General features: G+C 42.5%; 1 protein-coding gene across 1 annotated transcript in view; it reads right to left on the bottom strand.

The window, feature by feature from the left end:
• Positions 1 to 14851, bottom strand: part of LOC128652506 (E3 SUMO-protein ligase RanBP2) — a 715575-nt gene that overhangs the window by 227149 nt on the left and 473575 nt on the right. The window contains exon 18 of the mRNA XM_053705441.1: positions 1441 to 1518. Within this exon, the coding sequence (XP_053561416.1) occupies positions 1441 to 1518 (78 nt within the window). The remainder of the gene's footprint in view (positions 1 to 1440; positions 1519 to 14851) is intronic.

Here is a 14851-nt window from a genome sequence, read left to right on the forward strand (position 1 = left end):
AGAGAAAAAACAACATATAAAGCAAAATAGATCAAATTCCTTATAAGACAGTTTCAGGAATGGGAAAAAAATGCCAAACATCAAGCTTCTAGCAACCAGAAGCAAATGAAAAATGAGACTGAAATAATGTGGAGACAAAAGCGACGCCCATATTTTTTGGCACCAAATAAGACGCCCACATTATTTGGCGCCTAAATGCTTTTGGCGCCAAAAATGACGCCACATCCGGAACGCCGACACTTTTTGGCGCAAAATAACGTCAAAAATGACGCAACTTCCGGCGACACGTATGACGCCGGAAACGGAAAAGAATTTTTGCGCCAAAAAAGTCCGCGCCAAGAATGACGCAATAAAATGAAGCATTTTCAGCCCCCGCGAGCCTAACAGCCCACAGGGAAAAAAGTCAAATTTTTGAGGTAAGAAAAAATATGATAATTAAAGCATAATCCCAAATATGAAACTGACTGTCTGGAAATAAGGAAAGTTGAACATTCTGAGTCAAGGCAAATAAATGTTTGAATACATATATTTAGAACTTTATAAATAAAGTGCCCAACCATAGCTTAGAGTGTCACAGAAAATAAGACTTACTTACCCCAGGACACTCATCTACATGTTTGTAGAAAGCCAAACCAGTACTGAAACGAGAATCAGTAGAGGAAATGGTAAATATAAGAGTATATCGTCGATCTGAAAAGGGAGGTAAGAGATGAATCTCTACGACCGATAACAGAGAACCTTATGAAATAAACCCCGTAGAAGGAGATCACTGCATTCAATAGGCAATACTCTCCTCACATCCCTCTGACATTCACTGCACGCTGAGAGGAAAACCGGGCTCCAACTTGCTGCGGAGCGCATATCAACGTAGAATCTAGCACAAACTTACTTCACCACCTCCCTTGGAGGCAAAGTTTGTAAAACTGATTTGTGGGTGTGGTGAAGGGTGTATTTATAGGCATTTTGAGGTTTGGGAAACTTTGCCCCTCCTGGTAGGAATGTGTATCCCATACGTCACTAGCTCATGGACTCTTGTTAATTACATGAAAGAAAACAACTTTGGGTATTCTACATTTTCTCTATAGAAATGGAGAATACAAATATGTATCCTGAAATAATAATTACAATAGAAGCAGGCTAGAGTGGCTCAAGTGTAAATTACATATATATTTGGGTAATTTCTCTTGAGTTTTAAGTTAGAGGTCAGGCACTATAAAGCTACTGCTGCTTCTACTACAACCACCATCATACATTTAGTTTAAATACACACACACATAAGTATAGCAATGAACAAAGGCAGTCATACCAAAGAGAAAAACTAATTTGCTACCAAACACATGCATGTTAAATGCATACAAACATTTCCCAAACAGTAAGAGCAGGCTGATCAGTGGTCAGTATATGCTTAGCAAAGTGCAGAACAGCTCAGTGTTCAAATACCTTCCACATCATGATTTAGGCGAGATGTACACGTCCAAAAGGCAGCAGGATTAGATTTAAAAAGATTAAAATTAAATCCTATAAAACAGAAATCAAAATGGACAACCATTCTTTTAAAACTGACCAGAAATGAATACTTTATTTTTGGAGCTGGCTCATAAAAAAACAAAACAAAACACAAAAAAAACCTCTACAAACCAAAAGCTTACCTAGCCCCATCTGGTTTCCAGAAGATGTAGACACTATTCTATTAATTTATACATTTTAAATGTATTTAAATATAGGTCATCAATTCAACATTAAAGAGAGTATTAGAAATTTTATTTTATTTATAAAATATTTTACCAGGAAGGATACATTGAGATTTCTCTCGTTTTCAAGTATGTCCTGGGATCACAAAACATTGCAATTGATACAATAGGGTACAATAAAAACATAATTTATGCTTACCTGATAAATTCCTTTCTTCTGTTGTGTGATCAGTCCACGGGTCATCATTACTTCTGGGATATAACTCCTCCCCAACAGGAAATGCAAGAGGATTCACCCAGCAGAGCTGCACATAGCTCCTCCCCTCTACGTCAGTCCCAGTCATTCGACCAAGAATCAACGAGAAAGGAGTAACCAAGGGTGAAGTGGTGACTGGAGTATAATTTAAAAGATATTTACCTGCCTTAAAACAGGGCGGGCCGTGGACTGATCACACAACAGAAGAAAGGAATTTATCAGGTAAGCATAAATTATGTTTTCTTCTGTTATGTGTGATCAGTCCACGGGTCATCATTACTTCTGGGATACCAATACCAAAGCAAAAGTACACGGATGACGGGAGGGATAGGCAGGCTCATTATACAGAAGGAACCACTGCCTGAAGAACCTTTCTCCCAAAAATAGCCTCCGAAGAAGCAAAAGTGTCAAATTTGTAAAATTTGGAAAAAGTATGAAGCGAAGACCAAGTTGCAGCCTTGCAAATCTGTTCAACAGAGGCCTCATTCTTAAAGGCCCAAGTGGAAGCCACAGCTCTAGTGGAGTGAGCTGTAATTCTTTCAGGAGGCTGCTGTCCAGCAGTCTCATAGGCTAAACGTATTATGCTACGAAGCCAAAAGGAGAGAGAGGTAGCAGAAGCTTTTTGACCTCTCCTCTGTCCAGAATAAACGACAAACAGGGAAGAAGTTTGGCGAAAATCTTTAGTTGCCTGCAAGTAGAATTTGAGGGCACGAACTACATCCAGATTGTGTAGAAGACGTTCCTTCTTTGAAGAAGGATTTGGGCACAAGGATGGAACAACGATCTCTTGATTGATGTTCCTGTTAGTGACTACCTTAGGCAAGAACCCAGGATTAGTACGCAGAACTACCTTGTCTGAATGAAAAATCAGATAAGGAGAATCACAATGTAAGGCTGATAACTCAGAGACTCTTCGAGCCGAGGAAATAGCCATTAAAAACAGAACTTTCCAAGATAACAATTTTATATCAATGGAATGAAGGGGTTCAAACGGAACACCCTGTAAAACGTTAAGAACTAAATTTAAACTCCATGGCGGAGCAACAGCTTTAAACACAGGTTTGATCCTAGCTAAAGCCTGACAAAAAGCCTGGACGTCTGGATTTTCTGACAGACGCCTGTGTAACAAGATAGACAGAGCTGAAATCTGTCCCTTTAATGAACTAGCTGATAAACCCTTTTCTAAACCTTCTTGTAGAAAAGACAATATCCTAGCGATCCTAACCTTACTCCAGGAGTAACCTTTGGATTCGCACCAGTATAGGTATTTACGCCATATTTTATGGTAAATCCTTCTGGTAACAGGCTTCCTAGCCTGTATCAGGGTATCAATAACCGACTCAGAAAAACCACGTTTTGATAAAATCAAGCGTTCAATTTCCAAGCAGTCAACTTCAGAGAAGTTAGATTTTGATGTTTGAACGGACCCTGTATCAGAAGGTCCTGTCTTAGAGGTAGAGACCAAGGCGGACAGGATGACATGTCCACTAGATCTGCATACCAAGTCCTGCGTGGCCATGCAGGCGCTATTAGAATCACTGATGCTCTCTCCTGTTTGATTTTGGCAATCAATCGAGGAAGCAGCGGGAAGGGTGGAAACACATAGGCCATCCCGAAGTTCCAAGGTGCTGTCAAAGCATCTATCAGAACCGCTCCCGGATCCCTGGATCTGGACCCGTAGCGAGGAAGTTTGGCGTTCTGGCGAGACGCCATGAGATCTATCTCTGGTTTGCCCCAACTTCGAAGTATTTGGGCAAAGACCTCCGGATGAAGTTCCCACTCCCCCGGATGAAAAGTCTGGCGACTCAAGAAATCCGCCTCCCAGTTCTCCACTCCCGGGATGTGGATTGCTGACAGGTGGCAAGAGTGAGACTCTGCCCAGCGAATTATCTTTGATACTTCCATCATTGCTAGGGAGCTTCTTGTCCCTCCTTGATGGTTGATGTAAGCTACAGTCGTGATGTTGTCCGACTGAAACCTGATGAACCCCCGAGTTGTTAATTGGGGCCAAGCCAGAAGGGCATTGAGAACTGCTCTCAATTCCAGAATGTTTATTGGAAGGAGACTCTCCTCCTGATTCCATAGTCCCTGAGCCTTCAGAGAATTCCAGACAGCGCCCCAACCTAGTAGGCTGGCGTCTGTTGTTACAATTGTCCAGTCTGGCCTGCTGAATGGCATCCCCCTGGACAGGTGTGGCCGATAAAGCCACCATAGAAGAGAATTTCTGGTCTCTTGATTCAGATTCAGAGTAGGGGACAAATCTGAGTAATCCCCATTCCACTGACTTAGCATGCACAATTGCAGCGGTCTGAGGTGTAGGCGTGCAAAAGGTACTATGTCCATTGCCGCTACCATTAAGCCGATCACCTCCATGCATTGAGCTACTGACGGGTGTTGAATGGAATGAAGGACACGGCATGCATTTTGAAGCTTTGTTAACCTGTCTTCTGTCAGGTAAATCTTCATTTCTACAGAATCTATAAGAGTCCCTAAGAATGGGACTCTTGTGAGAGGAAAAAGAGAACTCTTCTTTTCGTTCACTTTCCATCCATGCGACCTTAGAAATGCCAGAACTAGCTCTGTATGAGACTTGGCAGTTTGAAAGCTTGAAGCTTGTATTAGAATGTCGTCTAGGTACGGAGCTACCGAAATCCCTCGCGGTCTTAGTACCGCCAGAAGGACACCCAGAACCTTTGTGAAGATTCTTGGAGCCGTAGCCAATCCGAATGGAAGAGCTACAAACTGGTAGTGCCTGTCTAAGAAGGCAAACCTTAGATACCGGTGATGATCTTTGTGGATCGGTATGTGAAGGTAAGCATCTTTTAAATCCACTGTGGTCATGTACTGACCCTTTTGGATCATGGGTAAGATTGTCCGAATAGTTTCCATTTTGAACGATGGAACTCTTAGGAATTTGTTTAGAATCTTTAAATCTAAGATTGGCCTGAAAGTTCCCTCTTTTTTGGGAACCACAAACAGGTTTGAGTAGAACCCTTGTCCTTGTTCCGACCGCGGAACCGGATGGATCACTCCCATTAATAACAGATCTTGTACACAGCGTAGAAACGCTTCTTTCTTTATCTGGTTTGTTGACAACCTTGACAGATGAAATCTCCCTCTTGGGGGAGATAATTTGAAGTCTAGAAGGTATCCCTGAGATATGATCTCTAGTGCCCAGGGATCCTGAACATCTCTTGCCCAGGCCTGGGCGAAGAGAGAAAGTCTGCCCCCCACTAGATCCGGTCCCGGATCGGGGGCATTCGGTTCATGCTGTCTTTGGGGCAGCAGCAGGTTTCCTGGCCTGCTTGCTCTTGTTCCAGGACTGGTTAGGCTTCCAGCCTTGCCTGTAACGAGCAACAGCTCCTTCCTGTTTTGGTGCAGTGGAGGTTGATGCTGCTCCTGTTTTGAAATTCCGAAAGAGACGAAAATTAGACTGTCTAGCCTTAGCTTTGGCTTTGTCTTGAGGTAGGGCGTGGCCCTTACCTCCTGTAATGTCAGCGATAATTTCTTTCAAACCGGGCCCAAATAAAGACTGCCCCTTGAAAGGTATATTAAGTAATTTGGACTTAGAAGTAACATCAGCTGACCAGGATTTTAGCCACAGCGCCCTACGTGCCTGTATGGCGAATCCTGAGTTCTTAGCCGTGAGTTTGGTTAAATGTACTACGGCCTCCGAAATGAATGAATTAGCTAGTTTAAGGACTCTAAGCCTGTCCGTAATGTCGTCTAGCGTAGATGAACTAAGGTTCTCTTCCAGAGACTCAATCCAAAATGCTGCCGCAGCCGTAATCGGCGCGATACATGCAAGGGGTTGCAATATAAAACCTTGTTGAACAAACATTTTCTTAAGGTAACCCTCTAATTTTTTATCCATTGGATCTGAAAAAGCACAGCTATCCTCCACCGGGATAGTGGTACGCTTAGCTAAAGTAGAAACTGCTCCCTCCACCTTAGGGACCGTTTGCCATAAGTCCCGAGTGGTGGCGTCTATTGGAAACATCTTTCTAAATATTGGAGGGGGTGAGAACGGCACACCGGGTCTATCCCACTCCTTAGTAACAATTTCAGTTAGTCTCTTAGGTATAGGAAAAACGTCAGTACTCGCCGGTACCGCAAAGTATTTATCCAACCTACACAGTTTCTCTGGTATTGCAACGGTGTTACAATCATTGAGAGCTGCTAAGACCTCCCCTAATAATACACGGAGGTTCTCCAATTTAAATTTAAAATTTGAAATATCTGAATCCAATCTGTTTGGATCAGAACCGTCACCCACAGAATGAAGCTCTCCGTCCTCATGCTCTGCAAGCTGTGACGCAGTATCAGACATGGCCCTAGTATTGTCAGCGCACTCTGTTCTCACCCCAGAGTGATCACGCTTGCCTCTTAGTTCTGGTAATTTAGACAAAACTTCAGTCATAACAGTAGCCATATCTTGTAATGTTATTTGTAATGGCCGCCCAGATGTACTAGGCGCCATAATATCACGCACCTCCCGGGCGGGAGATGCAGGTACTGCCGCGTGAGGCGAGTTAGTCGGCATAACTCTCCCCTCGCTGTTTGGTGAAATTTGTTCACATTGTACAGATTGACTTTTATTTAAAGTAGCATCAATACAGTTAGTACATAAATTTCTATTGGGCTCCACCTTGGCATTGGAACAAATGACACAGATATCTTCCTCTGAGTCAGACATGTTTAACACACTAGCAATAAACTTGCAACTTGGTTATAATCCTTTTTTAGTAAAAACGTACTGTGCCTCAAAGAGGTACTAAACGATTAAATGACAGTTGAAATAATTAACTGGAAAAACAGTTATAGCATCAAACTTTGAAACAACACAACTTTTAGCAAAGGTTTGTTCCCATTAGTAAAATAACAATAATTTGACATAAAATTACAGAGCAACGTTTTTTATTCACAGTCAATATAAAATTCTCACAACCTGCTGAGAGAATCTACCTCCCTCCAAAGAAGTTTGAAGACCCCTGAGATCTGTCAGAGATGAACCGGATCATGCAGGAAATATAAGAGTAGCTGACTGGAAATTTTTGATGCGTAGCAAAGAGCGCCAAAAACGGCCCCTCCCTCTCACACACAGCAGTGAAGAGAAACGAAACTGTCACAATTAAAAGCAAACAACTGCCAAGTGGAAAATAATGCCCAAATATTTATTCACTCAGTACCTCAGCAATGCAAACGATTCTACATTCCAGCAAAAACGTTTAACATGATAATACTTATTAAAAGGATTAGTGACTTTTAACAGAGTAGTTCCGGTGAAATACCATCCCCAGAATACTGAAGTGTATACATACATGTCATTATAACGGTATGGCAGGATTTTCTCATCAATTCCATTCAGAAAATAAAAACTGCTACATACCTCAATGCAGATTCATCTGCCCGCTGTCCCCTGATCTGAAGCTTTTACCTCCCTCAGATGGCCGAGAACAGCAATATGATCTTAACGACTCCGGTTAAAATCATAGTAAAAAACTCTGGCAGATTCTTCCTCAAACTCTGCCAGAGAAGTAATAACACGCTCCGGTGCTATTGTAAAATAACAAACTTTTGATTGAAGTCATAAAAACTAAGTATAATCACCATAGTCCTCTCACACATCCTATCTAGTCGTTGGGTGCAAGAGAATGACTGGGACTGACGTAGAGGGGAGGAGCTATGTGCAGCTCTGCTGGGTGAATCCTCTTGCATTTCCTGTTGGGGAGGAGTTATATCCCAGAAGTAATGATGACCCGTGGACTGATCACACATAACAGAAGAAATACAAAAACAATAATAATACACAATATATGCAAAAAAATTAACATAGAACAGGTAGGAAATATATAATCAATCATGACAGGTGCATTCTGTTTTGAGATATGTAGAGAGGGATCTCTTAAAGGATATTAGGCTTGGGGAAGGTTTGAAAGTGTGCGGGAGGTCGTTCCATAACTGTGGCGCTCTGTAGGAAAAGGAGGATCGAGCTGCTTTATTTTTGTATTGAGGCAAGCTAAATAATGTGCTGGTACTTGATCAAAGGTTATAGGAGGTGGGAATAGCCGGGGAGAGCATTCTGCTCAGGTAGGGTGGGAGCTTCCCAGAAAGGCTCTTAAACACAAGGCAGGAAAGATGGAGGGTGCGTCTGGATTCCAGCGTCAGCCAGTTTAGTTCTTTTAGCATGTCACAATGGTGGGTCCTGTAGTTACATTGTAGCACAAAGTGGCAGAACGAGTTAAAAAATGTATTAATTTTACTAAGGTGAGTTTGCGGTGCAGGTGCATATACTACGTCCCCATAATCCATGATAGGCATCAGAATTTGCTGTACAATATTTTCTTTTACTGTAGGGCTGAAGCAAGATTTGTTTCTGTACAGGGCACCTAGTTTTGGATAAAGTTTAGATGCAAGTTTTTCTATGTGGAGGCCAAAAGATAGATTAGGGTCTAACAACATACCCAAGTATTTGAAAGAGTGGACTGCGGTCAGCGTGCAATTGGATTTTGCTTTGATGCGTAGATGGGAATTTTGTAATTTGTGTAATTTAGGTCTCGTTCCAAAGATCATTGTGACAGTTTTGTCAGTATTTTTAGAGATCCACTTTTCTACCTCCGTGAACTGGTCTTGGAGCACTGCTTCAAGCTGCTGCAAATCGGAATTGTTTGCATAGATTACCGTGCCATGTGCGTACATGTGTACAGTTGAGGATTTGCAGTCATTAGGCAGATCATTTATAAATGATGTGAATAGTAGGGGGCCGAGTATGGAACACCACACGTGACTGGGAGAGGGAGTCAATGGAGACTTATTGTGATCGATCCGATACATATGATCGAAACCAGGTTAATGGACGATCAGCAATACCAGAGTTTTTTAGTTTGAGGAGTAGTATGTCATGGTCTACTGTGTCAAAGGCCTTTGCAAGATCAAGGAAAATAGCTCCAGTTATTTCTCCTTGTTCCATGCCAGTTTGGATGTCGTTGCAAACATTTTAGGAGGGCAGTTGTAGTGGAGTGATTCAGGCGAAAACCTGATTGATCAGGGGTCAGATAGTTAGTTGGTAATACTCGCATAATTGCGTATGGACGCATTTTTCTAAACTTTTGACAACACTGGGAGCAATGATATTGGGCAATAGTTAGAAAACAGAATTTATGCTTACCTGATAAATTACTTTCTCTTACAGGTGTATTCAGTCCACGGATTCATCCTTACTTGTGGGATATTCTCAATCCCTACAGGAAGTGGCAAAGAGAGCACACAGCAAAGCTGTCCATATAGCTCCCCTCAGGCTCCGCCCCCCAGTCATTCGACCGACGGTTAGGAGAAAAAGGAGAACCATAGGGTGCAGTGGTGACTGTAGTTATTGTAAATTAAATTTGAACCTGACTTAAATAGGGCGGGCCATGGACTGAATACACCTGTAAGAGAAAGTAATTTATCAGGTAAGCATAAATTCTGTTTTCTCTTACTTGGTGTATTTAGTCCACGGATTCACCCTTACTTGTGGGATACCAATACCAAAGCAATAGGACACGGATAAAGGGAGGGAACAAGTCAGGTAACCTAAAAAGAAGGCACCACTGCTTGCAAAACCTGTCTCCCAAAAATAGCCTCCAAAGAAGCAAAAGTATCGAATTTATAAAATTTGGCGAATGTATGCAGTGAAGACCAAGTCGCTGCCTTACAAATCTGTTCAACAGAAGCCTCATTCTTGAAAGCCCATGTGGAAGCCACAGCTCTGGTGGAATGAGCTGTAATTCGTTCAGGAGGCTGCTTACCAGCAGTCTCATAAGCCAATCGGATGATGCTTTTCAGCCAGAATGAAAGAGGTAGCAGTCGCTTTCTGACCTCTCCTCTTACCAGAATACACAACAAACAAGGATGATGTTTGTCTGAAATCTTTAGTTGCTTTTAAATAGAACTTTAAAGCACGAACCACATCAAGATTGTGCAACAGTCGTTCCGTCTTAGAAACTGGATTAGGGCACAGAGAAGGAACAATGATTTCCACGTTAATATTCTTATTAGAAACCACCTTTGGAAGGAAACCAGGTTTAGAACGCAAAACAACCTTATCTGCATGGAACACCAGTAAGGGTGAATCACACTGCAAAGCAGACAATTCTGAAACTCTTCGAGCAAAAGAAATAGCTACTAAAAACAAAACTTTCCAAGATATTAACTTGATATCTATGGAATGCAAAGGTTCAAACGGAACCCCTTGAAGAACTGAAAGAACTAAATTTAGACTCCATGGAGTAGCCACAGGTCTGTAGACAGGCTTGATTCTAAATAGGGCCTGTGCAAATGCCTGAACGTCTGGTACAGCTGCCAGACGCTTGTGTAACAGAATAGACAGAGCAGATATCTGTCCCTTTAAGGAACTAGCTGATAGACCTTTCTCCAAACCTTCCTGGAGAAAAGACAATATCCTTGGAATCCGAACCTTACTCCACGAGTAACCCTTGGATTCACACCAACCAAGATATTTCCGCCATATCTTATGGTAAATTTTCCTGGTGACAGGCTTTCTGGCCTGTATCAGAGTATCTATAACTGAATCAGAGAAACCCCGCTTAGCTAGGATAAAGCGTTAGATCTCCAAGCAGTCAGTTGCAGAGAAACTAGATTTGGATGCATGAAAGGACCTTGAATTAGAAGATCCTGCCTCGATGGCATCTTCCATGGTGGGACCGATGACATGTCCACTAGGTCTGCATACCAAGTCCTGCGTGGCCACGCAGGCGCTATCAGAATTACCGAAGCCTTCTCCTGTTTGATTCTGGCTATTAGCCGACGGAAAAGAGGAAACGGTGGAAAGACATAAGCTAGACTGAATGACCAAGGCGCTATTAATGCATCTATCAATGCCGCCTTGGGATCCCTGGATCTGGATCCGTAAAGGGGAAGTTTGGTGTTCTGACGGAACGCCATCAGATCCAACTCTGGAATGCCCCAAAGCTGGGTCAGCTGAGCAAAAACCTCCGGGTGGAGTTCCCACTCCACCGGATGGAAAGTCTGATGACTTAGAAAATCCGCCTCGCAGTTGTCTACCCCTGGGATGTGAATTGCAGATAGATGGCAGGAGTGATCCTCCGCCCATTTGATAATCTTGGATACTTCCTTCATCGCTAAGGAACTCTTTGTTCCTCCCTGATTGATGTACGCCACCGTCGTGATGTTGTCCGACTGAAATCTGATGAATTTGGCCTCTGCTAGTTGAGGCCACGCCTGGAGCGTATTGAATATCGCTCTCAGCTCCAAAATGTTTATTGGGAGAAGAGATTCTTCCCGAGACCATGGTCCCTGAGCCTTCAGGGAGTTCCAGACCGCACCCCAGCCTACCAGACTGGCATCGGTCGTGACAATGATCCACTCCGGTCTGCGGAAACACATTCCCTGAGACAGGTGATCTTGAGACAACCACCAGAGAAGAGAGTCTCTGGTTTTTTGATCCATTTGAATGTGAGAAGACAAATCTGCATAATCTCCATTCCACTGTTTGAGCATGCACAGCTGCAGTGGTCTGAGATGGATTCGGGCGAAAGGGACTACGTCCATTGCCGCAACCATTAAACCAATTACTTCAATGCAGTGAGCCACGGAAGGCCGAGGAATGGAACGAAAAACTCGGCAAGTATTCAGCAGTTTTGACTTCCTGACCTCTGTCAGAAATATTTTCATTTCTACAGAGGAACCCTTGTGAGCGGGGACAGAGAACTCTTTTCTATGTTCACCTTCCACCATGAGACCTTAGAAAGGCCAGAACGATGTCCGTATGAGCCTTGGCTCTGTGAAAGGACGACGCCTGTATTAATATGTCGTCTAGGTAAGGTGCTACTGCAATGCCCCGCGGTCTTAGAACCGCTAGAAGGGACTCTAGCACCTTTGTGAAAATTCTGGGAGCGGTGGCCAACCCGAAAGGAAGGGCCACGAACTGGTAATGTTTGTCCAGAAAGGTGACCCTTAGGAACTGATGGTGATCTTTGTGGATAGGAATATGTAGGTACGCATCCTTTAGATCCACGTTAGTCATATATTGACCTTCCTGGATCATCGGCAAGATTGTCCGAATGGTTTCCATCTTGAAAGACTGAACTCTGAGGAATTTGTTTAGAATTTTTAGATCCAGGATTGGCCTGAAAGTTCCTTCCTTTTTGGGAACTACGAAAAGGTTTGAGTAAAAGCCCAGTCCTTGTTCTGCAATTGGAACTGGGTGTATCACTCCCATTTTTAGTAGATCTTCTACACAGCGTAAGAACGCCTGTTTCTTTGTTTGGTCTGAAGACAAACGAGAAATGTGGAACCTTCCCCTTGGGGGAGAATCCTTGAATTCTAGAAGGTACCCCTGAGCAACTATTTCTTTTTTTTTTTTTTTTTTTTTTTATAATTTTTATTGAGGTAATAATTTGGCATATAAACACAAAGTTGCAGCAGTATACAATAGAAATCCTTAAATTTGCTTTTAACAGGGTACAATGTGTAAGTTGCATATTAACAATCATTATACTGGATCTCAGTTGCACTATGCATAGCAAAGAAAATAAAACATAAACGCCTGCTGCAAGAATAAAAAAAATAAACAACATTTCAAGAAAATGCCAAAAGAAAATCTAGAACCTTCTTATTTATCTAAGAGGCCACTCTTGGACCTCAGGACAAGAATATTAAACAACTATAACAGAAGGTAACCCCAGAAAAAAGAGGCCTCTCAAGGGCCACATACTGAAAACCTCAGATTTTATTATTATTACGCTATATATTGTAAACTTAAAGTAATTTAGTAGTTAGTTTTTTATTTTTACAAGATGGTCATAGTGAGAATATCATTTTGCGTTCTTTCATATGGCTATGTAACGAGGTGAATTATATAGATATGCTGCGTTGTATTATGGCGATTCTAGTTAGGGTGCGGTACTGGCGAGAAAAACCGCATAGGTAACCTTCCTGTTAAAGGAAGTATATTATGGGGGGGGGGGGGGAGGTGGTGGAATAGAAATTTAGGGGCCAGATAGTTAACCTAAAGAATGCACGTATAGCAAAAAGGAGTAAGCAAGGAGTGTACTGGTCTAGTGTAAATTCTCACATACAGGAGTGCCCAATCTGGAATTCTCAAGTTGTACTATTGCGGGCAATTTAGTTTCTGCACAGCCTCATGTTACATGATAAACGCAGGACCAGCCTGCCCTAAGCATAAACCAACCCCTTATATTGAAATATGAATAGTTCTGTTGCTTATGACTCACCACCTCGGCCGCCGGCAGTGTCGTCATATAGGACCAGTAAGCAGGGGTTAGGAGAGTATTATTAAGCAAATATATGGCAGTCAAGTTTATGAGAAACTGTGTTTAGAGCTTAAAGCATTCTTATGTGCAACATATTCTTTTACTGAGGAAAGTCTTCACCATCACTGCAATGCAGCTGACTTGCAGACTAGAGGTACCGTTAAATTGTTGAGAATTATAAATTAGAACGTGACCAGGGATAATTATGGGTGTATATAGACATTAGCTGTCAGGCAAGTGCTTAGCACCTCTGAACCATATGTAGTGGGGTAAAAGTATAACTAGGAACTATAACATAATCTTAGAACCTCATGAAAACATTAATATTGCGCCTAAATTAAATGTGCACGGGATAGGTGAACTATCTTGTAGGGGCTTACAGTATCCTAAAGCCCATTAGAGCTAAAAGTGTAGGGTATCACAATTAAACATGGTGCTAATGCAACAAGAACTACAGGAGATACAATATACAAAAACCCTCTACATGTTGGCTCCACTATAGTGAGAAGAGACTCTAAAACATTGGCTAATATAAACAAATAGAAATGTGACCAAACAGTATGCCCAAAATATAAATATGAGTATATCGAGGAGGGGAAGGATGGAGGCATAAGTAGTATCATCATATAACATATGGGTGACAGTTAGAAACCTGAGGACACAATGTTGGGCTAAGAGCTGGACATCAATGTGACTAAAAATATATTAAACATATTGAAACCTGAGATTAAGGCATATCAAGAAATCACAGTAAGACAGCTTCATACATTGTGACTTAGAGTATGGCATATAACAGCAGTATAAGTATTATCACATCTAGAGACATCCGTTAAAGAGCTGAAGACTGCAGATATCATTCTATATAAAAAAAATAAACTCGTACAGGGTAAAGGATAATTGACTTAACCTCATAACCTTTGGACTGCAGGAAAATAATAAGAGTCTATGCCACAATTGATAATTGAGGCCAGGATCTGAGAGGCATGCGAGTTCAAAAGCAAAGTCAATGTATTCCGCACTGTAAAGCATAGTGTCCCTCAAATCCCAGTTACCGCAAGTGTTGTGCTCTGTCAGGGGGCTCTGCAGTCATGGCAAAAACCCTCATGGCCAAAATACCGGGCATATTTGAGATCTCACAGGTCTATCCAATACCTTTTCGTAGGCATCTCAAGAGAGCAGAGGACCTTGAAGACAGGCGCAACACACTTTCCCCTCCGCACCAGAGATGGTCGATATCCGACCTCTTCAATTCATGTCCGGCGCAGGAATTAGCAGACATAGGGTCAAGCACCTCAAGATCGGTGCTACGGAACAGAGGGTGAGTCCCCCAAGCATGGCCGCACACTGTAGACACCGCTCGTCCTGCAGCTGGAGGTAAGTGCGGGGGTGATGCGCTACTCATTATAGAGGCCAAGGATACAGCAGCCCGTCTTGGATCTGGGTGCATGACACTTTCCATCGCCTCCCCGATTACACAAATCTCACCGCTCATCCGTGCAGCACAGCGGCAGTCAGAAGGGTCCTTGAAGTGCAGGAGGTCTGATAGGTCACACGAGGTCCCAGGGGGTGCCATTTCAACCCTATTACTCTGATCCAAGGTAGTATCGGTT

This window comes from Bombina bombina, chromosome 3 (genome assembly GCF_027579735.1).
Source record: "Bombina bombina isolate aBomBom1 chromosome 3, aBomBom1.pri, whole genome shotgun sequence".
NCBI classification, from domain to species: domain Eukaryota; kingdom Metazoa; phylum Chordata; class Amphibia; order Anura; family Bombinatoridae; genus Bombina; species Bombina bombina.